This window comes from Lepisma saccharinum, chromosome 7 (genome assembly GCF_977018435.1).
Source record: "Lepisma saccharinum chromosome 7, izLepSacc3.1, whole genome shotgun sequence".
Classification (NCBI taxonomy): domain Eukaryota; kingdom Metazoa; phylum Arthropoda; class Insecta; order Zygentoma; family Lepismatidae; genus Lepisma; species Lepisma saccharinum.
In genome coordinates this window covers 8,712,748-8,740,581 of record NC_139235.1, presented here as the reverse complement: position 1 = coordinate 8,740,581, position 27,834 = coordinate 8,712,748, and the positions used below count along the sequence as shown (strand labels likewise).

Sequence of the window (27,834 nt, the reverse complement as noted above, 5' to 3'; positions counted from 1 at the left end):
GGGTTGATCTCTTGGCACTTTTTGTTCACAATATTTCTTGATATTTCTCTTTTATCATCTTATCCTTCAATTTACACTCTCTTATCCTTTTCTCTTGTTCCTCCCTCCTATCTTTTATTTTCCATCTCCTCACATCTCCTACTAGTAGCCTGTGGTCACTGTCTAAGATCTCACTGGTTATTACTCTAATGTTGTTCATTTTCTTCTATATTTCCTTGTTTACCAATATATAATCTATTACAGACTTTGGTTCATTATTCCAACTGTATCTTTTAATCTTATGGCTTGTTAAACCAGCTAGTACCTACTAACAGTTTGTTTCTCTCACAAAAGTCTAGTAGCCTCTTTCCCTCCTCATTCCTCTGTCCACATCCATCTGCTCCAAGTATTTTTCGTATACCTTTTCCTGTCTCTTCCCAATTCTGCATTAAAATCACCCATCACAATTTGCCATTCCTTTCCTATGTGTTCTTCCAAGTCTTCTTCAAATTCTTCTTTCTCCTCCCTTGTAGATCCTGTATGTGGGGCATACACTTGTATTATTTCCATTACTTTTCCTCTTACATTCATTTTTAGTTTTATAATTCTGTCATTTACCCTTTCTACTTCCTCACTTATTCCACTTCTGATTACAAATCCAACCACACTGTCTGCCCTCTTCAGTCCCTGCCCAGTACAGTTTATAGTCTTCCCTCACTATCACTGACACTATCTATGCTAATTTAATATCTTAGTGCATGCCCGTAATTCTCTTCACAGGTGCACCTGAATCTCCAAATGCTTGGTCTGCGCGGATGATATTTTGGCTGATTCTGGCTTCGGGCGTTCTTGTATACAACTCTTATGCTGCAGCCCTGACGTCCCACTTGGCGGTGAAGACTGTGAAGCTTCCCTTCCAGACGATTGAGGAGCTGCTGGGCCAGAGAACCTTCCAGCTGGGCACCCTCAAGGATTCTGTCATCTCAGAGTACTTTGAGGTAATTCCAGCATTTTGCTCTTTCTCAAAGTCCCTTTCTTCCTCTTTCCACATAGTCACATGACTATGCTGAGGATGTATATGCTAGAGGTCTGCACGGGCCTAAATTGTAAGGCCCTAGTCCGGCCCGGCCCGAGGAAATGAAACCCGAACCCGACCCGAGTCCGATAATAAGTAAACATGAGCCCGGCCCGAGCCCGAAAACATAATTAAAATTACTTTCCAATTCAGCATTTGAAAAAAAAATGGGCACTGTTGTACTTCGTGCTCCCATTCTCATTCTCGAAGTAAACCATAATTTCAATAATTAAAAATTATTTTTCGATGACAATATTCGCTAACAAAATAGCCACGAGGCCCGGGCCCGACCCGAGCCCGAGAAGTTCTGGTTATTTATGGCCCGAGTCCGGCCCGCGGGCCGGGCCGGGCCTAGGCCCGAGGGCCTGGCCCGAGCCCGTGCAGACCTCTAGTATATGCACAAACACTGCTTAAAGTGGTTTCAGTCAATAGCCACATCACCAACTACAAATGACTAGACTATCACCAATAATAATAATAATAATAATAATAATAATAAATGCATATTAAAATAACAATGGTATTTATGATTATTATTATCAGTGATTTTCTTTATGGGAAGAAACATTTTGGTACTCTTCAAGTTGGTGTGTTGTAATTATTATTTGTTATTGTGTTCATCATAAGAACCAGTCTTGTGGTATGTTCATCAATGATTGTGCAGCCATAGGTCATTGGTTAAAATAAAATGTTTTTAATTCTCACCTAGAAAAAGATACTGGGATGGCATACCATTGCATACCGCCACAAGGAAAGCACTGATTGTTATTATTATTACATGCAAAGAAAATATATAAACACAATATCCATCATGTCTGTCATTTCAGGAAATTAGATTCTCATTTACATCTTAAATATGTATATTTTAAATATTTCTGAACTCCCCACCGACAAGACAAAATTTAGTACAAGAAGTTTCTCTTTTCCCCTTCATCCATTATTAATTTATTAATAAATTAATAATTAATGTAATGTGGCAAAGCAAGTTCTTTTCAAAATGGTGTTTCTCCCTCAAAAAATGCTGCAGTGCAAAAAAAAAAAATATTTTTTTTTCTTTGCAGTCCTGACATGACCAAATTTCTAATTATTGCCCCCTCCTTTCTGGATGGCATAAGTATTGGAACTGTAGATACACAATAATGGTATTGCTAATGAAAGGAGTGCATATGCATAGTACATATTTGGTTCAAGACATGGGAGGAATTTGGAAGAAGCAAATTTCCTTGCATGCCAAAATTGAGAGAATTGGAGATTTAACTGTGAAAGCAACAGTTAACATCGCTACTCATTACATTTTAAAAATTTACTAATTTATAGTTACTTGTAACTGCATTACCCAAGTAAACAACAGCACCATTGGGCCAACTAGTTTTTTTTTTCTTTCTTTCTTTGTGGGAAAGGTTGCTTCTACATTGGTTGGCAAATTGAAGTTGGTCTTACATTGGGCCAACAGTTGTTACCAATGCTTGTCCAATCATGGAATAGCGAGTCAAAATCAGTTTTAAAAACTACTATCCTGTTAAAACCATATTGAAGAGTATGTTGTAAATTCTAGAGTGAAAAATAAATGGTGTGTAATAGTGTTTCTTTCCGAATATTTCAGCCACAGCACATGCTGAAAATATAATATTTTGTTAATGAAAGTAGGAGCTATTAGTAACTTGTAGTCGTCAGTCACCAGTCCTTTGTCAGCTGCCATGACTCAAAGATATTTCTGTGTTGGGAATTGATGATGGTTTGTCTGTTTCGCTGTAGTAGAACAGAACATTTTTACAGGTATTCTTGTGAAAGTGGTTGATTATCTATATACATGTATAAAATAAACAATCCTATGTGCAGACTAAATTCCCTGAAATGTGTAAAATTCAGTAAACTCTAGAAAGTGTTTTGTGTTTCCATTTCAGAAAGTGTTTTGTAAATTTTTATTTTACACAAATAATTTGTTGTACTAAAGTTTATATTTGGCCTCACAATAAATTATATACAACATATCACAATACAAACCTATTCTATACTTCAGTTTTAATTTCATTACATTGCCCAACGGAACTAGGGTCAAAATCACATTTGCCCCAAAGGTGTATTTATTTTTAGTATGGTTGGCCGAACGTTGGCCAACTACTTTTAGTTACTTGGGTAGGCTAAGTAGTTACTTCCAAAGACTGTCAACTATTGGTTTATGGTGGTATGCCACTTTGTGATATATTTTCTCATATTTAGATGTAATGGATTTACTCACCCTCTAGGAAAAATTTTAAGTTGCATCATCTTACATTAAATTAGTATTTCAATTCTTGAACCTCATTTCCTATATAAAAAAAGGAAAATAGCGATGGACAATTAGCTTGATATAATGTTTATATTCCACTCAGCATAGTATTTACATCAAGGCTATATTCTAATTAACTAATAATCTGATAACAATTGTAGCAGAGTACTTCAAATATACTTGTATAGGCCTCTCTTCAAAGGCGTATGGTGATGGACAATTAGCTTGATATAATGTTTATATTCCACTCAGCATAGTATTTACATCAAGGCTATATTCTAATTAACTAATAATCTGATAACAAGTGTAGCAGAGTACTTCAAATGAGTATGGTGATGGACAATTTGCTTCATATTATCTTTACATTCCACTGTTCATAATACTTACATCGAACCTATATTTTTGTTAACTATTAGCTTGAAATCAAGCATAAACAAAGAGAGTAAGTGACTAAGACTGTACTAATGTAGTCCTCTCTTCTGATTCTGTGGCAGTCATCGAAGGCAGGGGTCGCCTACCATGTATGGGAGGAGCTGATGAAACCTCACCCAGAGAACCTGATGACTCTCTACGGTGGCTATGAAAGGGCAGCAAAGGACAGATCCTTTGCATTCGTTGGCCCTGAGGACGATTTTGACTACAGGGAGTATTTCCTCTGTGACCTCATTCAGATCAAGCGGCAAGTCTTCAGCGGCACGGATACCATTGTCTTCCAACTAAACTCGCCATACAACAAACTCTTCTACTATCAGTAAGTGAGAGTGTGACTGAGAGAGAGAGGGAATATTTGTAATTTTGTTATCTAGCTCTGCTTCTCTGCCACTTTTGGCTAAAGGCAACGATTGAGATAATGGTGATTAGATGATGGGCACCCACAAATAATGCCCCGGACTGGATTCAAACCCAGGCACTTCAGTGACCACATTGAAAGTCAACCAATTATAGTGCTCAGCTAGAGAAAGAGAAGTCTTTTGTTTTTACAAGTTGAAGGAAGTAAAATTTGAAGATACTGAAGAGGCTGATTGCAAGTGAGATAAACATCATGAAGTTAACTAGAAAAAGGGAATTATTATAATTATTATTATTATTTGAAATCACTATGAAAAATTCTTCTTTGCATCGTTTTTGGTCATTTTATGCATGCGTTTTGCCAATTTAAGTCCATATGTACGTACATATAAAGTACATATTATTCCCAGCCATGGTGATTATGTGTAATAGCAGGAAACTTTCATGTAAGAAGTTCACTTCCTTCGGCTGCACCCTCGTAAATATTTAATACATTGATGGTCTATTCTCCCTATTCTTAATTTTCCTAGCCCATCACATGTTTAGAATTAGCCATTAATGTCTGCATTTGAGTTAACTAATTCATCACCCCTTTTTCCCTAGCCTGAAGAAGTTCGAGGAAGTAGGCCTTCTGATGCGACTGAGGAAGAAATATTTCCAGAAGCTGAATGACAAGGATATCTGCGAGGATGCAACTGTGTCAGGGGTGGATCTGAAACGCGTGTCCTACCTCTATCTACTGTATGGAGCGGCCATCATAACGGCCACGATCTTCTTATCCATGGAGTTTGGGGTTGGGATCCTGTGCCAAAGGTCCAAGGGCCGGGGCAAGCTGTCTCTGTTGACGAGACGCTCGCAATGTGTTGACTCTGCATTTCTACGTCAGCATGCTTCGGTGGTTTTCCCCACTGAATTCTCAACTGGTGTACAAGACTCTTCATTGAGCAAACAGCGTGTGCGAAGAACCAAAGCCAAAGTTAAGCAGCAGGAACATAAGCCTCCTCTTTTTGTAGTGTCTGAAGAAGAACCAACAAGGCCATTGCAAGCTGCACATACAAGGCAGGGACACATTGGTATTTCAAACCGGCAAGGATATAGTAGCTAGGCTGATGTGTTTTGGGGACCAAATTTGATGTGTGTGTATATATTATATATATATAATTATGTATATTGTTTTCAATATATTAATAATATTCATTAATACATGTATAGTTTGTGTGTCATGTTAAGTTGTATTAATATGTAGTAGTGGTTTTTAAATATAGTATTTGTGAGTGTGTAGGGAATCCTGCAACTTAACAAGTCTATATGATTTGAGAGCAGCAACCTGAGCAACTTTTCAAAGCTAGCAATGTTGGCGGTTGCTCGATTTGGTTAGCCGTAGGAACCGTTTCCTGGACCCATGTAGGTTTACTTCTAGGGGAAGCGAGGCAGGTGTCGGCTCATTTTGGAGTTTCCAGCATGTTCCACTTTACACGAGCATGTTGCGACACAGCATATTCATTTTCATACATGCAAGTTCGAGATTTAGTTTTGGACGTGTTTATCTCTGTCTGCAAGATGTGACTGTTTCGTCCACGAAGATCGCTGGGAGACTGCATTCAACAAAAGGTAAGAATACTTATGTTAGAATGTTGGTAAGTTTTATGTAGCTAATGTATTCAATCTGTATCATCATTAGAGCCCGGACGTTTGGCAAAATGCCTCTTTTTATCTACTGCATATATTGATAAAATTTTTCCGGATATACGTTTCTTATGTTGTTTCGAATGTTTTAGAAGCCTTTTCATTTTGCCTATTTTGCCTATTTGGGACCCCGCTGCCTATTTTTAATTATAATGCCTTTTTTTCCTTTTTCAATGAAATTTGACCATTTTTTTAATAAAAATGTGTATATAAATTATTTTTCTCCCAAAATACGTTGCTGGCATTTATTTTTCTTCCGTTTATTATGTGAATAATTTTCGCCTTATTTAAGTAATATTGAACTCACGCATGTTTCAACATTGCTGAAGGAGAAAAGTGTGAGAAAAATGTATTTCATGCTCAGTTAGGATATTGCCTTTCGGTTAACATTTCCTTGTGCATGATTGACTGCTGAAGTGGACAGGTTGATTTCGAACACAAATAAAATATTTCTGAAATCTCCCTCTCGAACCCGAAAATTTAAGGAAGTTGCTTCTTTGCTTAGTTTACCTCCGCAACCAGTCTTGACCAGATGGGAAACCTGGATATCAGCAGCTATATATTATGCTAACAACCTTCAAAAAATCAGTGAGGTGATAGATGCTCTTCCAGAAAATGAAGCAGCTTCAATTCTTGAAATGGAAAAACTCCTGTGCTATTCAAGTTTATTTTTGCACATTATGGTGCATTGCCAGAGACAATTACAATTATAGCATCCATGAAAATCTACGAGGAATCTATGCAGCATATGATGGAAGTGCCAGGAGAAAAGGGGTCAGCTGTTGCGGAAAAGTGCAAACGGGTAGTGAGTGCAAATGAGGTCTTGAAACAATTGAAAACAATTTGTGATATTCTAAAAGGTGAAAATGCTGTTACCAAAATGAGTCCAGCTACATTAGCTTGTTTTATGTATGCTCCAGTAACTTCTGTCGAAGAAGAAAGATCATTTTCTATTATGAAAAACATTCTCTCTGACAGACGACTATCAATGAATGTTGAGAACTTAAAAAAACACCTTGTAGTTATGTGCAATCAAGACGGAGAAAATTGAAATGCTCTTCCCAATGTAGATTTTAACATTTTGCCAGAAATTATAGATAAAAGTAAGCGACTTCCAAATGTGCCTTTTTTCGGTTTATTTTGCCTTTTTATTCATTTTTAGTGCTTATTTTCCACATTATAAATGCCTTTTTGCCTGCCTATTTTAACGAAAATAAATGCCTGAACTTCCGGGCTCTAATCATCATCCTTCGGCCGTTTCCTACCTCTGGCTGGGTCGGCATAGAAGCCAAGTCAAGTCTCTCCTGGTCTTCCACCACTCCTCTCTTTCCACGGTGTTCCAATCTTGTACTCTTCTTCTAACACACTCCACTATCGGCTCTTTCCACCAACATCTTGGTCTCCCCCTTGGCCTTGTGCATTGTAAGCTCTTACTGGTAGTGTTTCTGCATCCATCCACTTCATGTGTCCGAACCATCTGTATATCAGTGCAAAATCACAATTCATTCTATTTTATGTCGTTTATGTTGCAGAAAGTGTATTACAAGATACTGTATTTCTGCTTCATGTTCTAAAGCTCTATTATTTCGATTCAAAGTACATTGTGCAACTAAAGTAGAAGATAAAGTCAACATGGAAGTTGTGGCTCATAATGTCCTGAGCATGTGTCATCTGGCATCATCAGAAACTGACAGAATTTTCTCATATCTTTATAGCTTTGCCTGAACAGCCCAATTAATTGAAGTCATAAACTGCAGCCTTGACTTGACCTTGAAAAGAGACGCAAAAGAGAAGTCCCTTCCCCCCCCCATTTTCATGAAGACAAAAAAAATGCAAAAAAACATTTCTGTTAAATACTTGTGTTAGGAACAATATAAAAAAAAATCGAAATTCTAGCCAAAAATAGAAAGGTTATAACGTAAAAACTACGACCTTGACACAGCATCTCGATCGAGACGCTTGGGACAGTGACGGTTACATTTGGGTATCTCGTTCGAGACGCTTGGACGGCAAAAGGTTAAAATACAACTAAAAAACAAAAACACGAAAAAAAAAAGCTAATTCAACAGTATATTTAAATTCATAGTGCAAAAATGGTTCATATCTCTTCTCACACAAATATATAATATTCTGTGTGTCTTTTGTGAAAAATACTTATTTGCATATCAATTTCATTGAATATTTATTAGTTACATCAACCAGCGATGACTAATGCAGTTGAAATGCTCTGAAAGAAATAATATGTGCTATGTATGTATATATTTTAACACATGGCCCATAATATTATAATTTATTTCATATAAATTTAACTTCATTATCTTAAACAAATACTACAGTGGAACACCGATTTTACATTTTCCTGCATTATACATTCAATCTTGATGGTCCCAATGTAGAAAAATGTTATAAAATTTTCCTCAATTTTACATTTTCCAGAATTTTAAGTTTTTCAGCTTGGTCCCCTGAAAAACGTACAATCAAAGTTTCACTGTAGATTGATCACACAGTTATGTACTTTCTTGAAGGACATTAAAATATTTTGCCTGAAACTGGGAAAGACATTTGGCACACAACCGATTCTGTATAACTTGGGAATGTATTAAACATTAAACTTCAAAGATGAAAACAAGTCAAAATGAATAATCACAGGCACGTTTTGAAAGTTTATTTTATTATCAAAACCTTGCAATTCATTGTAACAAACAATTAATTTTTAAGCATAAGATGACAAATGTTCTTAATATTGCAGGCAAATTTGACTAATAATGTACACTAACTGATAAGAACTGAAAAAAAAAACATCTTGCACATGAAAACAAGCATTAATAAGTTACATAGGAACTGTCTGATATGTGACCCACAATACTGTAACTAAATACGTGCAGAAATAATATTAAAAACAATGTTCAAGAAATATTAATTATTTTTTTCTTAACAGGCATGGTTATTACTTGCCTGTTTGTTACAAGAACTTGACATATAATCTAAGCTTCTTTGAAAAGTATTTTTAAAACACTAAAATATTATAACAATAATAAATGCATTGAACTGAACCTGTTTAATTCATTTGATCAAAGTAAGTCAAAAGAACATAATCAGGAACTTTATTTGAAACATACGATGATTTTAGAAAATATATTAAATTAAATAAACACAATCTTGTAATTTGTTCAAATTTACAGAAGAATTCATTTCTTGAGGAAAAATTACTAGTTACTGTAAAATATAACAAAAAGATCAAAAGAGACTAAAATAAAATAATTGTAAATTTCATTTGAAACATAGGATCATTTTAGATGTTACATCAAATGAACATAATCTTGCAATTTGATCCAAAATAATGTGTATTACAAGATACTGTATTTCTGCTTCATGTTCTAAAGCTCTATTATTTCGATTCAAAGTACATTGTGCAACTAAAGTAGAAGATAAAGTCAACATGGAAGTTGTGGCTCATAATGTCCTGAGCATGTGTCATCTGGCATCATCAGAAACTGACAGAACTTTCTCATATCTTTATAGCTTTGCCTGAACAGCCCAATTAATTGAAGTCATAAACTGCAGCCAAATCTGTCATGTGACATTCCAAATCTTAGTCCTTTTTATTTATTGACCTCATGATTTTCTATCCTTACATGTCTAGGAGAATCTGCTTTTTTAACCATGTTAAATAACAAATGTACATAATATTTGTGTGTTATTACACAAAAAATTATTAATATTCAACAACTGAAAATGACTCTAGAATGTAACTCAGAGAAAAAGGAACAATTAATATCTTAATTGGAAACTGTTTCCTACACAAGTCAGAATCTTCTCATTTAAAGAAAATGAAGTAATAATAATTTTTAAACAAATGATACAATAAAAAAAAATCAAGGCATAAATTATAGTTATTAACAGAATCTTATATTTAGGAAACAATTCTGAGATTTCAATGAAAATAAAAAAAAATATTACAAAATTATTTTTTACAAGTTTATTAAATATGCAGAGAACTGAAGATAAAAGAATAATATCACAGTAAAGATAAAGAGATTTATCCCAAAATTTGCTGATTTTTTCTTGAAATCAAATTATTATAACCACTCTTACATATATATATATATTAGTGCTCTGCAAACACATAATGAATAACGCAAACTTACGTAAAACCATTGAAAAAAATCAATAAATTGACCAGTTTCCAATATATTGAAAATTATTTTTCATACTAAAGTACCTAGAATTTTATTGTATTTGTATTATTACTTATTCCATTATTTGAAGTTACAAACAGCAGCCCAATCTGTCACGTAACATTAGATTGTTTGTCCTATTTATTTATTCCTGAATATAGAATATCAGAATATACAATAAATGCTATTTATCTCAAATCAAAATTCGCATGTACGCATGGTTATGTATTGAAGGATTAAATATACAGGATATACTATATTTTTGAAGTTGCATGGAAGAATTTACATAATTGAACATATTATTCAATTTCATATTTTTCTGAATAAAAATATAAATTGTCAATTTATTCAATGTTGAATTTACATATTTCATTAGAAAGAATCTGATGAAATATGTAAATTCAACATTGAATCAATTGACAATTTATATTTTTATTTAGAAAAAATAAAATTTAATAATATAGTTTCTATAATCAAAGAATGAACATTCTTGAATTTTTTTATTACATACAAATCCTGTAAAATGTTTTTCATGATTTCCCCAAAGTGTTAAAACTGAACTATCATTAAGCACTTCAAATGATACATGTAAATGGAAGGTTCTATACATAAGCAATAACACACATCATCACAAATACTCTGAAGGTAGCACGTATGTAAAATATGGTTGTAGATTGAATGGACAACCGGAACAAGACCTTACTTTTTCAGAGCACGGTTCTGTCATAGAATGGGTGGGCTTTAAACTGGCCCACTTTCTTGCCTCCAACGTAGTTGTATCCTTTGAAACAGGTATCACAGAAGTAGCAAGGGTCGGAGGGAGTCCGTTCATTTCCTCGCGTTACCCACCTGTAAAAATTTTAGTGATGAATCCATTTTAAAAGACAGTTTATTACAGAGGACTCTAATTTTATATATTCCACCTTAATGCATTTTACTTTTCAGCCTACAATAAAGCAAACTGAACTAAACTCTGTGGTGCAACAACCCTTGAAGGACCAGGGCCTGCCTGCATCATTGGGTGATGCGTGGTCAGAACATTGGATCCCATCGCCACTGTTTCCTGGCTTTCGTGACGGAGCCCGCTACTTTAGCTTCCCGATTGTCCTCACAATGCTGAGTCAATGCCGAAATTTTGGGGGCACCCAGTGGGAATTGAACCCGGGACCGCTTGCACCAAAGGTGAGAAAGCTAACCACTTGGCTACACGGGAGTCCAAAACAATAAAACAAAAGATTATGAAATATTCCCAGATTATTTAGCATGGTCATAAAAGTATTTTCCTGATAAAGAAAGTTTACAGCATGAAAATTATAAGAGCTAGCTAGACACATGTGGTTTGCAAAAATACGTAACTTGGTGATGCAAGTTTTTATTCCTGTACAGTGCTACCATGGGTTAATATCTCATCTCACACATATAATTTTCTCTCTCTTTTGTGAATCCAAACTTCGTAATAAAGTGTGCCAACTCTAGCCCAATTTGATTGTTGGCTTACACTGTCCAAGGTGTGTCGTAATAGTAGAATTTAATAACATTTGATAAAAGTTTCCCTAATGGAGATGGTAGTAAGCAGCGTTACGTTATTTACTGGTGAAGACTTTATCTTGTATTTGTGAATATGTGATTGTGTACTACAGTAAATACGTAACAGATAGACATAATTAAAGTTGCAGTATTCAGAGACATCTGGAGCCCATTCGAAGCAACTGATTGCAGTGAAACGTGGTATAGAGGCTATAGAGACCATGGGGAAGCGAATGCTGATGAAAAAAAAATAGTCCACATTTTTAACACCAGGTGGAATTATGGCACTGAAATCTGTTGCATAGTGAACAACATCCTGCTGATGAATCATTGATCACGCTGTCTTACACTTTCAAAGGCTCATTCACATTGACGGCGCACATATTGGAAAACTTCTGTACTGACATACACTAAAACAAAGTTCTGTATATCTGATTTCTGGTTGCTGTTACTCCAGCACTGCATTTGCACCTGGTGGTGTAAATTTGAACTATTTTTTTTTAATCAGCACTCGCTTCCCCATGGCCCCCATAGCATTTCTACCAAGTTTTAATGCAATCTGATGATTTGAACAGGCTCCAGTGGGCATTGAATAGGGCAACTTATTAATTATGGGCATCTGGTATGTACATACACGTGTGTGTGAGATAGAGAGAGACTACTTGTTTAAAAAATAACTCTTAATATCAGAAGAAAAAGTTATGACAGTCCACAGGAGGACCATAGAGGAGTGAAACCTGTGTTTGAGTGGGACAAAGTTGTATTTTGGATTTGCATTGCTTTTCTGCCACTTCTAGCTCATCATAATAATGAGGGTGAATGATGGTTAGATGATGTTGATGAAGCGTCTCCCTCAAAGCAACTTAAATGCTAAGGACACAACTTGAACCTGGAACATTCATTGGCAGGAATAAAGTTGTTACATTCTATTCTGGTTATTCTGTATTGCTTTCTTGACTTTTGGATTAGTTTTTTTTTCGGTCAAAAGAGATAAATTACATAATATATTAGTAGAGTTTGGAATACCTAAAAAGCTTGTTAGTATGATAAAAGTATGCACCAGTGAAACAGAAAGTAAAATTCGTGTGGGTATTAATGTGTGTGACAAATTTACAACTCATGATGGGTTAAAACAAGGAGATGCATTATCTCCATTGCTCTTTAATTTTGCCTTAGAATATGCTGTTAGGAAGGTAAAAGAAACTAACAAAGGACTAGAATTAAACGGTGTGACTCAGTTGTTACGATATACAGATGATGTAGACTTATTAGGGGATGATATAAATACAATCAAGAATAATGCTAAAATATTTTTCAAAACTGCTAAAGAGATAGGTTTGAAAGTTAACAAAGAGAAAACTATAGATCGACCACAAGGAAAAAAGCTTGGGACGAAAAGTCCCCGCGCAGCTTTCCCTTCTTCCCTCCACCTCCGGTCATAAGGAAGCATGGTGCACTCTCCCCCACCTCTACTCGCGGGGGTACGGTGCACAGCAGTCGCGGGTCTGCGCAGGTTGTTTTGCTCGTGGTTCCACTATAAATATATGCTAACAGGCCGAAACCAAGTGTTAGGTAATAATCAAAATCTAATTATTGATAACAACTCGTTTGAACCAGTTTCCAAATTCAAATACTTAGGAGTAATATTAACATGTGAAAATTACATTAAAGATGAAATAAAAAGTAGGCTTAATTCAGGAAATGCATGTTACTTTTCTCTTCATAAACTTTTGTCTTATGGTTTAATATCTAAGAAACTAAAAGTTAAAATATACAAAACAGTAATTTTGCCTGTAGTATTATATGGGTGTGAAACTTGGTCCCTTACATTGAAAGAGGAACATAAATTGAGAGTATTTGAAAATAAGATCCTTAGAAAAATATTTGGACCTAAAAGGGATGAGAAGACAGGTGAGTGGAGAAGGTTACATAATTTAGAACTACATAATTTGTATTCATGTCCAGATATTATTAGAATGATTAAATCAAGAAGACTTAGGTGGGCAGGCCATGTGGCACGAATGGGAGAGGAAAGAGGAGTTTACAGGATTCTTGTTGGGAAATCTGATGGTAAGAGACGTGTAGGAAGACGAAGATGGAGGGACAATGTTGAGATAGACCTAAAGGAAATCGGTAGGGATGGAAAAGAGTATATAGATCTTACTCAAGATAGGGACAGATGGAAGGCCTGTGTTGCTGCAGCCATGAACCTTCGGGTTTAAGAAGGCTAGAGAGTTGGTTAGTTAGTTTTTTTTTTAATCTTGGCCAAAAAATGAACTATACACTGTTCCAACTAACTGTAGAGCAGGCAAACGAAATCAAGTCTATGCTCAAGGAGTGACGGGAGACGGCTCCACCAATGAACACGTGAGATGAACGGAATAGGGTGGAGTGGGGAAAAGCGACTGCCTTCCCAGCAGCGTGTACTGCTTCACTCTGGCCACTCAATTTCCCTCGCTTCTCTGACGCTATGCGCAGCCTTGCTCCACAGTTAGCTGGGACAGGGTATAATTTTACTGTACTACATTTACATGATCTGAATCTATTAGTGTTTTCACAGGCAAAGCTTTTCCCATATTTTAGCATAGTTTGAATGGTGATGAGAATAAACACAACTTACCGTGCATTGTAGAGAGAACACACCATGCAGTACTTTGTGTTTCTGGAGCCCACACTGCGAACAAGTGGATATTCTCCAGCTGACAAAGTGTCCGACTTATGAATCAACCTGCAGAAGAAGTAAATCAAAAAGTTTGTCAGAGCATTCATTAAAGGGAAATGTGCACGTAAGTTATGAACACATAATAAACAAGAGTGTACCTAAAATTATAAAACCCTATACATTATATACGTTCACAGATAGTTAAATGGTTAGGGTAGAAATCCAACTAATTCCTAACAGGGCCCTGATTCTGACATTTGTATAAAGTAGTGGGACTTCTATCTAGAAAACACAACTGAAAAACGAGGAAATGGGATAATGAGACTACAGTAGGGCCGCGATAAGAAGTGGTGTGCAATCAGCATGCAAAATGGCAGAACGTGACCAAATTCTGTCTCCTCGTTGGCTGCCATGTGGCTGGGGGTTTTCTGCGTTGCCAAGTTCGCACAAACAGGCGGGCAGGCTAATCAGCTGTTGGCAAGCTCGGGAAAAAATAAAACGTCACTCGAAATTAAGCACGTACGTATCAGTATGCTAATATATGTTATTTCCGCTGTAAAGTGACAAATTAACGAATCTAGAAGTTTGAATCTGAAGTTTCTTGTAGGTTAACGTTAACTTCCCATGTGAATTTTTCTTTCTGGCAAGCATGAAACATTTTCTGTTTCTGCTCTACACAGCAACCGAAAACCTTCAATGAAAGAACCTTTGTTGTGTTTTTATTATGGTACATTGCAAGCAGCAGCTACCGGCATCTTTTTACTTGTGTTGTGTCGTATCACAATTACCAACAAAAGAAAATGTGTCTTGTGTTATGAACAACTGTGGCAAATCATTCTCCTTTGATTTCATGCTGCCTCTGTTTGCCATCTTTGTCACGCCGTGGCGTTAGTCTTTTTCGCAACTCGATACCGACTGCAGCTATACCCGCCTATTGTTTTTGTATACGAAACTCGCCCTTTGTTTTATAAAAACATGGAATTTATACTTCTGTTATATTGTTGAAGCTTCAGAACGTACAAATGAAATGTATTTCTTGAAAATTAGGGCGAATTACATATAAACAAATTACGTACAACTTGGTTTTGTTAACAAGTTTTTAAATTATATTTTGCGGAACCTACAAAAATTCACCTCTAAAACAGAATTTCACAGAACTGAGTTACTGTATTACGGAGAAAAAATTATCAAGAACAAATCAATTGTGTGTGAATTGATTGATTGAATTGGTGTTTTAAAAGTCCACTTTATGCACACTATGGCTAATCTGGAATGGACCTACAGATGGAAGTGAGATCCGAACCACTATGTGCCTCGACAGGGTATCGAACCCAGGACTAGTTGATTACAAGGCGACGACGCTTACCCTACCACTGTACCATCGGGAGGCATATGTGGGTGGGTGAAGTGAGATGATTTGGGAAGCTACATGAGAATATAGGCTCTGGCAATACAGAGTTCAATAAATTACAACGAAACGCTTGGCAATTGCTCGATTTTCGTAACATTAATGATACATTTGGTACATGTGTTATTAATGCTTCGAGCTACCTGTATGTAAAAACATAAAAAATGAATGAAAGAACAGAAGTAGTTAACGTTGTTCCTTCAAATTTGAACAGAGTTGGAATGAGAACAATGGAAGGGTCCCGTTGTTGACTGTTTAACCAGATGTTTAATCCTACACGTGTTTCTGTGGGCTCGCGAAAATCCTGAAGTAGGTCAATCCGGCAACAGCGCATCTCTACAAGACCGGGTGGTTCCATGCCGGTTGCTAGCACGTCCCGACTGTAGTATCTACTTAATAACAAATTTTAATTAATGCAGACAAATAACTGAAAGTGTGTTCCACAAATAAAAAAAAAAATGCTCCCCTGTGCTTTGCACCATGCCATAAAGGCATACAGCCCCACACTTTCTTGATCTCAGCTGAAGATGGGGGTGATGTGATCAGCACCATGCCCCTGGCTAAGTCTTGTGGATAAGGGAGTACTTTCTTTTAATATATTAATTTGCTACCATATTTTTCATACCCCAAACCCCAACCCCACAGATATGTTTAAAAATTTGAGGTTACAATTTGTCAGCTATATGAACATACATATTTGAAAGAAAAAATATATATACATATATTGTAATAATCCACTGAGAATAATTTTCAATAAATGTACTACATCAAAATATCTTAGAATAAAGGGATCCTGAAGTAGTATTGTTGAACATGTAAGAATAAAATTTTATTTCCTTTCTCTCTGGAGTAGCTAATGCGAGGTTGGAATTTACCCAAACATGTCAACGCAGCTATGGAGTTCACCCAGGCTTTTAAAGACATCAGAACCTTATGCAGGGGAGGGGAGGTGACTGGAACAGGGTGCTGACCACATCTCCTTGGTAGAGACTGTCACCATGTGCCTTAATGGTATGTTGAAACGTGCAGGGGAAGACGATCTTTCTTACTTTTTTCTTTTCTTTGTCTTTGCACTTCTGTATCCATATATTCCAAACATACTTGCAGATTATTTGCACACCATGCAGTGTTGGAAATTTACTGAAATTTGACATATAGTGTATTTCTAAATTCATAAACACTAGCATACACAGGATTTCTTTTCGGAGGGGGGTGGTTGGCAGGATGCACTGTAAAATATTTTGTAATATTATTTTTTTAACTTTCATTTTAAAGTTGTTCAAGGACAAAAAATTTCATTTTGAGGGAGGTGTTGCATTCACCACTTGGGCTTTTCAGAATTTATAAATGCCTTCTTTTGAAAACTTTCATTTTCTCAAAATCTTGGAAAGGGCTGTAGCCCCATCAGCTCCCTTGCGTATGCCAGTACATATAAATGATATACACTAAAAAATTGTTGTATTTACCTGGCATCAGCAAACACAATTAAGTGTTCACAATTGCCCTGGTGCTGATACACATATGGATATCCCAGCCTGATATTGAGATCTTTAAATTTTGTCTTTTCCATCTGAGCAGACTTCAGTTCTTCAATGCCTCTGGAGGAAGCCCAGTCCCTGATGACAGCACTGTAGTCCTTGCATGTTGAATTTCGCATGTCATTATAAAATGTATTTTCGATGAAAATGAAACCAGATTTGTATATGTCCTAGGAAGAAAACAATTATGATTAAAAAAATATATGGAATGGAATGCACATTAAGCATACACGGCATTACATATGACTTTTCATAGTAGTTACATTGGAACCTCTTTTATGTTTTTCACGGAACCCAGGTGGAAAAAAATTTAAATGTAAAATCCTGGAACGTAAAATTGAGATTCCATTGTTAATAATGGCACCCTGCTTGTCACTTTCTATTTATCTGTAATACGTATTTGAAAATGGGCAAATGTTACAACTGCATAATTTTAATTCATGATAACAGGGAGGGAAGGCATTAGAATTTTAGGTTGTTAAAACAAACTAACATAAGTTTTATCAAAAAATTGCAGAATATTAATGAAATTCTTGCTGTAGTGTAAATTCTTAATATTAATTTGAACAATTTATCTAAGACTATATTCAATTTTAATTTTTTTATTCCTTATTGTTAGTAACTGTTCTTTTTATTCCAGCGACTTTTCTTGAATTCTGCTGATAAAATAGTATACTATTCCCCTGAACATAAAAAAGTACATGAACACCTGGTTGGCAATTCTTGTTAGAAAAAGATGAATGGGAGAAATTATTGAATATTAAACAGAGGGTAAATGAGGAAATGTCTTGAAATAACAATAATAATGGTTGTTACCAATAAAAGCATACCTTTGCTTTAAGGACTTGACTCTGATCAGGTCTGTCACTGAAGTCTCCTGGAACACTGAGATCCGTGGAGCACACGATCGTGTCCCTGAGAAGAGTGAGATACTGGTCACCTAAGAACATCAACTCCTGGCTGCACCTTGGGGGCCTTGCACTAAAAAAAAAAATGATCAACAGCAATAAATACAGTGTTTGTGGAAAATGTATTATAACACTACAATCATAACTTTCACACTTGGAAGGTTCCTTTCATTTTGGCAAAACACAATTCTGACTTTTCCAAGTTTTATCCAGACTGTTCAGAATAAAACTGCAGAAATTAGACTACTGCATGGGACCACTTTCGCTTCATCGTACAGTAAAACCTCTTTAATCCGGATTAATGGGGGGATAAGTTGACTGGTTTAACGAAAGTCCAGATTAACTGAAATAACCTAAAAGTACAGCAGAAAGTGCATTAAAACTCCGTTGATAGCAACAAAACACGTTTTATTATGGTGTATTTAAAGGGCATAGGCCTAAATACACTATACAGTACAGTAAAATGTAAAGCAATACAACAATGCAGTACGTACATGCACGATACCCATATTATGTTGATGTGCCCGACGGACTTAAAACCTTGCATTCTGCTTTTTCTTCTTTTGCCTGTCCGGATTAACCGAATTCCGGCTTATCGGGATTAACAAGGTTTTATTCATTCAGTCTCTCCCACCCTCAAGCATATACAAAGGAATATCACTTTAATGTGATAATAATCATAGATACATATATGTAAAATTCTTCTTTGTAGCTGATCAGTGGCGATTCATTCATTTTTGAGTTTTTGGACTTTTAACCACTGTTAAACCATTAATTACCTATGTTTTGGAAGCTGATTCTGCATCCGTCTTCAGGCACTTTATGTCCACAACCATTCACGGTCTGACAGTTGCAGGTAAGTGACACTGAAGGGGAATATTACAATTTTTCTTTTTGTTGATTACCAGCACTATCAACCTTCTGGCAAGGTGGAGCTTGGGCCACCTCAACATAATCCTCTCTGGCAATTCACATATAAAAACAGGTCTTGATGTGACCACCAGACAAGGTGGAGCCTTGGCTACTGAGACAAATCCTCCCAACACAAGAAATTTGCATTCTCCATACTAGACACTGTCCCCAAACACGTTGTGTGTCCAGGGAGTGAACTATTTATTAGATAAACACACTATCCTGAAGACGGAGGCAGAATCAGCCTCCGAAACGTAGGTAATTAAAGATTTAACTCGGTGGTTAAAAGTCCAAAAACTCAAAATATATGTAAAATATCTGTCCTGGCAGTTTCAGTCCACAATCGTCTATTGGGTGCATCATATTATGAATGAAAACATAAAATTGGGAAAAATCAAATGACTGGAATTGGATCGATTGATTTGCTTTATTTTACTTTGCCTTTGTGCCACTTTTGGATAATTTGCAAAGATGGGGATGAGTGATGACATGATGAATGGACACTCACAAACATCCTTGCCCAGGCCAGGATTTGAACCCAGGTCCCCTGGCATCGTATCACGATGTGCTAACCACTCTGCCAAAGGGGCCGGCTCACTGGAGTTAGAATTTTCCCCCTCATATCGATAGCAAATGATCCATATACTTACCCTTTGGTTCCCACCACATGCTTAAAAGGTTGATACACGCGAACAGTTATCACAAATTCCTTTCGGGATCGCAAGTTTACAACGCTGCGTTTGTTTTTACCCTGAAAATAGAAATAGATATAACTGAAGTTACATCTGAGAATTCAATGCTAAACTATGAAAACCCTGTAGTTCAGTTACCAACAAATGTCATTCAGCGAGTACAGTACTGTTTAATTATATCATTCATGTAATGAACAAAGCACAAGGCCATCTAGAAATTATTACCCACTATCTGGATGGTACACAATAAATATTGGACCAAACAAGTCGATATTTCAGGAGACTTTCCTCTTGAATGTTTTCAATCATAATGATGAGAAGTTTTGTAAATAAGCTTAAATTCTAATTTTCCCTTTCTGAGCACTTTACTTTGTTCAACTGCTTTTAGCATTGAATCTAATATAAATTTTCTTGGCTGAGAGGAGATTTTTACTTGTTTGAAAGATATAATGACAGATTAAATTTTGGTTTTCCCTTTGTGACATAAAACTACAGATTTATGTACACTCCTGTTCACATAAAGAGGTACATACATTAACTGTTCAAACTTATAAAGCCGGCCCCCGTGGCAGAGTGGTTAGCACATTGCGCTGCAATGCCAGGGGTCCAAGGTTCGAATCCTGGCTTGGGCATGGACGTTTGTGATGTCTATTCATCATATCATCACTCATCCCCATCTTCGCAAATTATCCAAAAGTGGCACAAGAAGCGAAGTAAAATAAATGAAATCAAAGCATCAAACTGATAAAATGTGCCACTTTATGTGAACGAGAGTGTGTACCAAATTAAAGCATTTGGGAGGAAATAATGTTCTCAATGGTCTGCAACACCAAGTGAAGTGTGTTTGGTAATGAGGTCAACATTCCGCGATGAAAGTTACAACCAATTGCATGCCTGTTTAAATTTCCCTGATTTTTCATGACCAATTTCATTTCCCTGACTTTCCATACTGGTGACACCCTGGCAATATCAAGTAGGATTTTACTCTCTATTAACTGCAAGTATGTCTCTTACCAGCCAAATGCTGTTTTTATATTTGAGATTAATTGGTGGTTGGTCAGCGTTCTTCCTCTCCTTTAGGTGCCTCAAAGTAGACAATTTATCCAGAGCTTCTTGTGGTATCTTACTCAGTTCGAAAAGTGCTGGACAAGAAATAAATATAAACATGTAAGAAAAGGTAGCATACATAAGTGCACAAAAAGTTATGGAATCTGTTTGATTAGCAACGAACAGAAAATTACAACTCATGCAGGACAGTCTCCCAGCCCAAGTGCCGGCTAAGTTCTCCAAGTCGAACTTGGATCCTCTGCAAGACAGTTTAACATGTAGCGACTCTTTATAGCTGATCAATGGTGGTTGATTCCTGTTGAATCAATAGCATGTCAACATGTTTTAAATAGTTTCCATTTGCTTTCTTGAAAATTGTAATTATCTATTGGTTGGAACATATGAACATACATGAGGAAGTAAAAGTGATCCATGAGTGACATCCTCTACACATAGTCACCTTGTCTGTTCAAGCAAGTGTCCCAGCGCGTCACAAGGGTATGGATATCCTGAGCGAAGAACGTCCATGGTTTAGGGCCTCCCCATGGTGCAGTGGTAGCGTCATTACCTTGTAATCAAGGGGTCCCAGGTTTCGATGCCCGGTGGAGGCACAAGTGGTTCGGATCCCACTTTAAACTGTAGGTCCAGTCCCGATTAGCCTTATTGTGCATAAGGTGGACTTAAAACAGCAAATCAAACCAAACGTCCGTGGTTAACCAATCTTCAACGGCGTCACAGACCTCAGCATCGTTGGTGAACCGACGACCCTTCAGATGTTTTTTTAGTGGTCGGAAGATGTGGTAGTCGCAGGGTAAGAGATCGGGGCTGTAGGGAGGATGGTCGAAGACTTCTCAGCGGAAATGCCACAGCAGATCACGAAACACCTTCTGCCTTCAAAATTGAATAACTGCTCGCTGGGGCCATTTGGACGAATCCATGTTGTGAACGTGCTTCTGCACATGTAAACAATACATTGCGCCGTCAGACCATACCAGCTATGCATACGATGTATGCTTTCTTACATACAATGCCACTTACCAGAGCAAACACAAAGCTCTGCCTTTCAAGCTGACAAAAGTCTTCGTTTTACTTGGGCATCCATAAGTTGAGATGAGCCTTCTTTAGAATGGTCACTACAGAGTAAGAATTAATTACTTTTAATCTAATCTTAGATTAAGTAATAAATTACACATTTCAATATCACATTTCAAAATGTGTAGCTTTATCTTGGTTGGATTCATGACTTTGCTCATATGTGGAAAAATAAGAAAAAGGCTCTTGAGAAAAAGGGGGTGGTGCCTGAATAATTGCGTCTACCCTGGCCACACTTGGAATACACTTCTCTCGAACAAAACAAACCAAACAACGACCATAGAAACAAGATAGGGTCCATCAGTGCTGTCAAAGGTAAAATGCATCAGTCAAGTTAATTACAATCGAGCATCCACTCAGGACAATCACAGGTCTCTTCCTAAATCATCACAGCATATATATATATATATATATATATATATAAATTACTATTACTGCATATCTATCTTGAATTAACAATAAACCAATACCTTCATTTTAACTTACCTGGTCTTCTTATAAAATAGTCAACATCCACACCAGTCAACTCGTCTGGTAATTTCAACTGATCTGTGCTGGAAAAACAGAGAAAACAAATTTGAAAACTGAATTATTTATAAAAACAGTTCAAGCTGCCATATCTTATTATACTAACTTACTAGTACATCAATGTGTGTACATAAAAAAATCAACATACTTCTCGAGGGGGTACAACATACAGTGGGAATGGCCATTGTCTGGATGACTAGCTTTATCTTCAGCAGTCTTAATGGTTGACCTCCATTACCTTTTATGAAAGTCTGCATGTGCCGCAGAGCAGGTTATGCAGGCACATTGATGTAAAAGTTCCCACCTAAGATAAACCGCCATGGAAATTGAACCTGTGCTCCTGCATGGTATCAGATGTCCTTTCAGAACATACTATTTTCTCATAAAAATTTCACAAAAATTGAAAAATATTGACAATGAATAACACTGAAAAAAGATACAGTGCAACCTCGGTTTTACATTCCAGCATTATACATTCATTCTTAATGGTCGCATCACAGCAAAATGGTATAAAATTTTCCTCGGTGTTACATTTTCCCGCATTTTAAGTTTTTACACCTTGGTCTCCTGAAAAATAATAATATTGAGGTTTCAATGTAATTGATGATAAATTATGTAGAAAAAGAGTATGTTAAAAAGACTCAAACATATACACATAACATTTTAAGAAATTGGCTTAAAAGTAGAAATCCATAACTTCATCTGGCATGAATATGGTTGATCAGTAAATCCTGACTCATTGTTTCCAGAGGAAGACATGTGGGAAGTTTATCTCTTGACATTTCACTACAAATATGAACATGTAATCACATACACTATGTGATTCTATGTTCTGTTGCTTTCATAGAAGCTAACCATCAACTTTGCACTGACAGTACACAATTGTTCACCAAATGAACAGAGTTGGCCCTTTGTATCCCCTCCAGAAAGTGATATATCTTGCATGATTTATGAAGATTAATGTTGTTTATGAAGCTTTTCAGTTACTTTTAGCAGTAAAATTCTTATCTCCGTGAAACGTATTTCTTCAATTTTACAGGAGAAAGTACTTACGAAACAGAGTTTCTGTAGACTTAGGAAGGTGGTGGAAGTGTTTTCTCTCTTCGTTCAATTTATCCGGCCGGTAAATCATGTATTTTTCGATGTTAATGTCTCTCTGATGCACAAAAGCTCATGCCCCCATTACCTTCCACTACGTGAATCAGATGTTCCTTGCGTTTCATGACGTAACCCCCGGTTAGTGTTTCCAACCACACGGTTTTGTAACTAACAATTTTAACTATGTTTGCCTTACCTAAGCTAACCTAACCTTGCCGTGCATGGTTCGTGGGGTTATTGAATGGTTTTTGGGGCTATCCGTGCATGGTTTATGGTACTAGGTAGTTTTCAGCCAACATGGTTGGAAACACTGCATCGACAATGCTAGTCAACCTGTCACCGTCATATTGTATTTTACCGAAGCGAAAAAACAACAAACAATAATTACTCGATATGTCGAAAATAGGTAATATTTTCGTTTAAAAAGCAAAATCCCATCTTCAACAATCTTTCGCAACGCAGAATAGGTAAGTACAAATATTAAAAATCACGGAATGAATGAGTTATAGACGTTTAGCGGAGATTGGAATTTTAATCTTTTAGCTTGCGGAAATGTGTTATTGTGAAGAAAAGTATGTCTGTTACCTTAGCGTGAAGCAGAACAGTCTGAAGGCTTCGTGCAAGTAAGTATAGCACCCAACACGAAATTCCACAACAGCATCTATAATTTTACATGGTTAGGTTAGGCTTGGGACTGGTTTTGACGTGCATACTCTGAAATGGCAGGTTTTTAATTACGTGGGCCATACTTTGGAATCAAATATCTCCGTTATATGTGTTTTCCACACGTTTGAACAATTTTATATTACGGAAAACATCGAAATCTGCCGATTAAACCTCCACCCACAGTCACAAAACTACAACCCTAATAATATGTGCAAACCTGAAATAACTGCCTGGTGGCAATTTGTTCTTGAGGCTGTTGCGAGGACATTCTACCATCATTTTAACAGCTTTACGGTATAACCTTGGCTGTGATGTCAGCGTTAGTGCAGTGCTGGTGGAACTGTGCAAAAGAGTAGTCAGCGGGCCAGTTCACAACTTCAACTTGACATTAATACACACACAATTATGACATACTCAAAGCAGGGGGCACTTCCTACATATGTCCTTCAGCAATGTCTAAGTATTTTTATTTTTGGTATGAATTTACAATACCAGAAGTATCTCCAATTGCTTTCAAATTCGGCATACTCACTAATTTTGGCATTGTAATCACGAATCTGCAGTTAAAAATTGCAAAATAACCTTGTCAATTACCGGTATGATTCTCCATACACTAACATGGAAACGATATAAAGATATCTTCCTTTCCACACAAGAGTCTTGTTAACAACGTTGCTCAAGTGTTGTGCAATAAGTGAGAGCATTGATTTGCATGTGAGAAAATGGTATCTTGCATAAAGGTGGAAAACATGTTTGCCCCACGAACCATTCACGGTAAGGTTAGGTTAGGTTAGGCAGTTAAAATTAAAGAGTAATCATAAACATAGTTTTGAAGTGCTAATCATTGCAAAAAAATAGTTTTCTTCATAAATCAAGAGTGTTTACTCAGTTCACGGACCCACTTTTTTCGATCAATTTCGCAATTTATAGACGTGACAACCAAATTTTAACTCAGATTCGTGATTACGAGGCCAAAATTAGTGAGTATGCCGAATTTCAAAGCAATTGAAGATACTTCCGGTATTGTAAATTCACTCCTTATTTTTAAAAGATAAACTATTCCTGTGACAAATGGTCTGACGCAATATGTATACAAACTCCTGGTAACAGTATGGGAAAACACATTTCACTCGTCATTTTGGTAAGACTCTACTTTACGTCCTTTTCCTAAGGAATGCGTGTCATATATCGTTGGAAAGCTTATTGTATAAGGAATTCAACAATGTAAATCCCAAAGCGAGGAAAAATTAACTGCAGGAGGAAATCGATAAAAACCGATGTTGTCCGGATATGTGTAATTGAAAGTACTGAGGAAATTTTTCGATGATGAAGCACACATTTAGGGGTGAAATGAGTGCTAATGGAACCTAACCTAACCTCGTAGGCATACCTCGTTCCCGTGAATGGTTCGTGACAGAAAGTGTGAAAAGAAAAACTTACTTACTCTACGGATGCCGGCTGTCTGCTGGCATGGTTTTGTCAACGGGCAAGAAGGAGTGCGCAAGAAAGACGTAAACGGGTAAGAAGGAGTGGGCAAGAAGGACGTAAACTAGACTCTAGCCACGAATAGCCCCACTAACCATGCATGTGTAGCCCCACACACCATCCACGGATAGCCCCACGAACCATGCATGGATAGCCACACACACCATTCACGGATAGCCCTCAAACCATGCATGGATAGCCCCACAAACCAATCATAAATACACAAACCATTCATAAATAGCCCCACAAACCATGCATGGGGTCGGGTACCCTATTCTACACCCTCGAATATTGAAATATTTTTTTTTTCATTATGAACATTATTTGATCCTATTTGTGAATAAAAAAAATTGGAGCGCCGAAAGAAGTATTTACGACTGTATAGCCGTTTAAAGTTGAAATTTTGTCGTTTGAAATGGTTCGCAATTATTTCCAATTTCTAGATCGTGATACTAACACGACACCAAATTTTAACTATCGATCTCAACCTAACTGAACTAACCTATCCACGCGCCAATGGTTCGTGGGGCTAGCGCCAATGGTTCATGAGGCTAGCGCCAATGGTTCGTGGGCCTAGCGCCAATGGTTCGTGGGCCTAGCGCCAATGGTTCGTGGGCCTAGCGCCAAAGGTTCGTGGGGCTAGCGCCAATGGTTCATGGGGCTAGCGCCAATGGTTCGTGGGGCTAGCGCCAATGGTTCGTGGGGCTAGCGTCAATGGTTCGTGGGGCTAGCGTCAATGGTTCGTGGGGCTAGCGTCAATGGTTCGTGGGCCTAGCGCCAATGGTTCGTGGGGCTAGCGCCAATGGTTCGTGGGGCTAGCGCCAATGGTTCGTGAGGCTAGTGCCAATGGTTCGTGGGGCTAGCGTCAATGGTTCGTGGGGCTAGCGTCAATGGTTCGTGGGGCTAGCGCCAATGGTTCGTGGGCCTAGCGCCAATGGTTCGTGGGGCTAGCATCAATGGTTCGTGGGGCTAGCGCCAATGGTTCGTGGGGCTAGCGCCAATGGTTCGTCCTTCATCCGTTGAACGTGTGTCAATCTCATATTTAGTCCTTTTGTATTAATTCAATGTCACACAAATCAATTCCAATGTCTAAAGTCGCACAAAACAATTGCAATGTCTCAAATATCCAATCCGCCAATAAATTACATAAATAATATATTGAAATCGCAAATTATCCCATTGCACAAGTCATTCATAACAAGAAAAAATTGCAAATTATCCCATTGCACAAGTCAAAGATAAGAAGAAAAAGAAAATGTTCAGACGTGCGCCTGTGACATGAATCTAAGAGACGCCATGATCATATCCCTGCAAAACCGTTTCGACGTTACATAAGGAATCTAAATATTGAAAAACGTAAGTTTCCTAGCACGTAGATCTAAAAAAATTACTTTCCGCGCTATTTAGAAACATCGTTTCTTATGAAGAACTAATTTTCGTAACGAGAATATTTGAAATGTGCGAAAAATCGAGGGTGTAGAAAAGGGTACCCGAGCCCATGCATGCAAGGTTAGGTTCTGTGAGGTTAGGCAAACATAATTAAAATTGTCATGTTCTGGCAAAACAATCGCGAGTTTGGAAACACTGACTGGGGGTTAAGTCATTAAACGCACGGAACATTTGGTTCACGTAGTCGAACGTAATGGAGGCAAGAGCTTTTGTGCATCGGAGAAACATTAATGTCGAAAAATACATGATTTACAGGCCGAATAAGTTGAACGAAGGGAGGAAACACTTCCACGAGCTTTCAAAAGTCTACAGAAACTCTGTTCCGTAAGCAGTTTCTCCTGTAAATTTGAAGAAATGTGTTTTCCCTATAATATACTGTTACCAAACTCCTTACTTGCATGATTTAATCACGGCCTCCGCTTCTTCCTCTGCCATTGCAGTAGTTAGAATTTTCTTGAGCCTGTCTTGTTGCAGTCTAGGTGCTGGAGGTTTTGATCCTGATGGTGGTTCGGTACGATCTCTGTACAAGAAACTTGTGACGGTTTTGTCAAATTCCTCAAAGTATTCTTTCAGTGGTACGATTTCTGAAACCCACTGGCGCACTTCCGAACCATATATAGTATCCATTTCAAAATACTATTCGTATTTCATACTCGGCGAGTGAAAGTATTAAAATTGTGTTTTGGCTGCTTTGCCACAGATCATATATCCCCCTTTGCTTTGTTTTGGTTTTAGGTGACCACAGATTATATAAACGTTTCACCCTCTTTTATTAACGCGCAAATCTACATTATATTGTGCATGCATGTGTTGTATTTCTATTTATCTTATTTAATTTATGTGTTA

General features: G+C 37.1%; 2 protein-coding genes across 2 annotated transcripts in view; one reads left to right on the top strand and one right to left on the bottom strand.

Moving 5' to 3' along the window:
• The window catches only part of LOC145990128 (putative glutamate receptor), a 30,766-nt gene extending 25,539 nt beyond the window's left edge, over positions 1 to 5,227 (top strand). Inside the window, exons 5-7 of the mRNA XM_083125787.1 lie at positions 760 to 977; positions 3,818 to 4,074; positions 4,716 to 5,227. Coding sequence (XP_082981913.1) covers positions 760 to 977; positions 3,818 to 4,074; positions 4,716 to 5,217 — 977 coding nt within the window. The 3' untranslated portion in view covers positions 5,218 to 5,227. The remainder of the gene's footprint in view (positions 1 to 759; positions 978 to 3,817; positions 4,075 to 4,715) is intronic.
• Positions 5,228 to 10,401: 5,174 nt separating this feature from the next.
• Positions 10,402 to 27,738, bottom strand: LOC145990127 (snRNA-activating protein complex subunit 3-like). The gene is made up of 8 exons (XM_083125785.1): positions 27,383 to 27,738; positions 22,249 to 22,316; positions 20,638 to 20,765; positions 19,582 to 19,682; positions 17,942 to 18,092; positions 17,040 to 17,281; positions 14,124 to 14,231; positions 10,402 to 10,825 (listed from the first exon to the last, which is right to left on the bottom strand). The coding sequence occupies exons 1-8, from the start codon at positions 27,613 to 27,615 to the stop codon at positions 10,684 to 10,686; spliced, it is 1,173 nt and encodes a 390-aa protein (XP_082981911.1). The 5' UTR covers positions 27,616 to 27,738; the 3' UTR covers positions 10,402 to 10,683.
• Between the last annotated feature and the right edge of the window lie 96 nt (positions 27,739 to 27,834).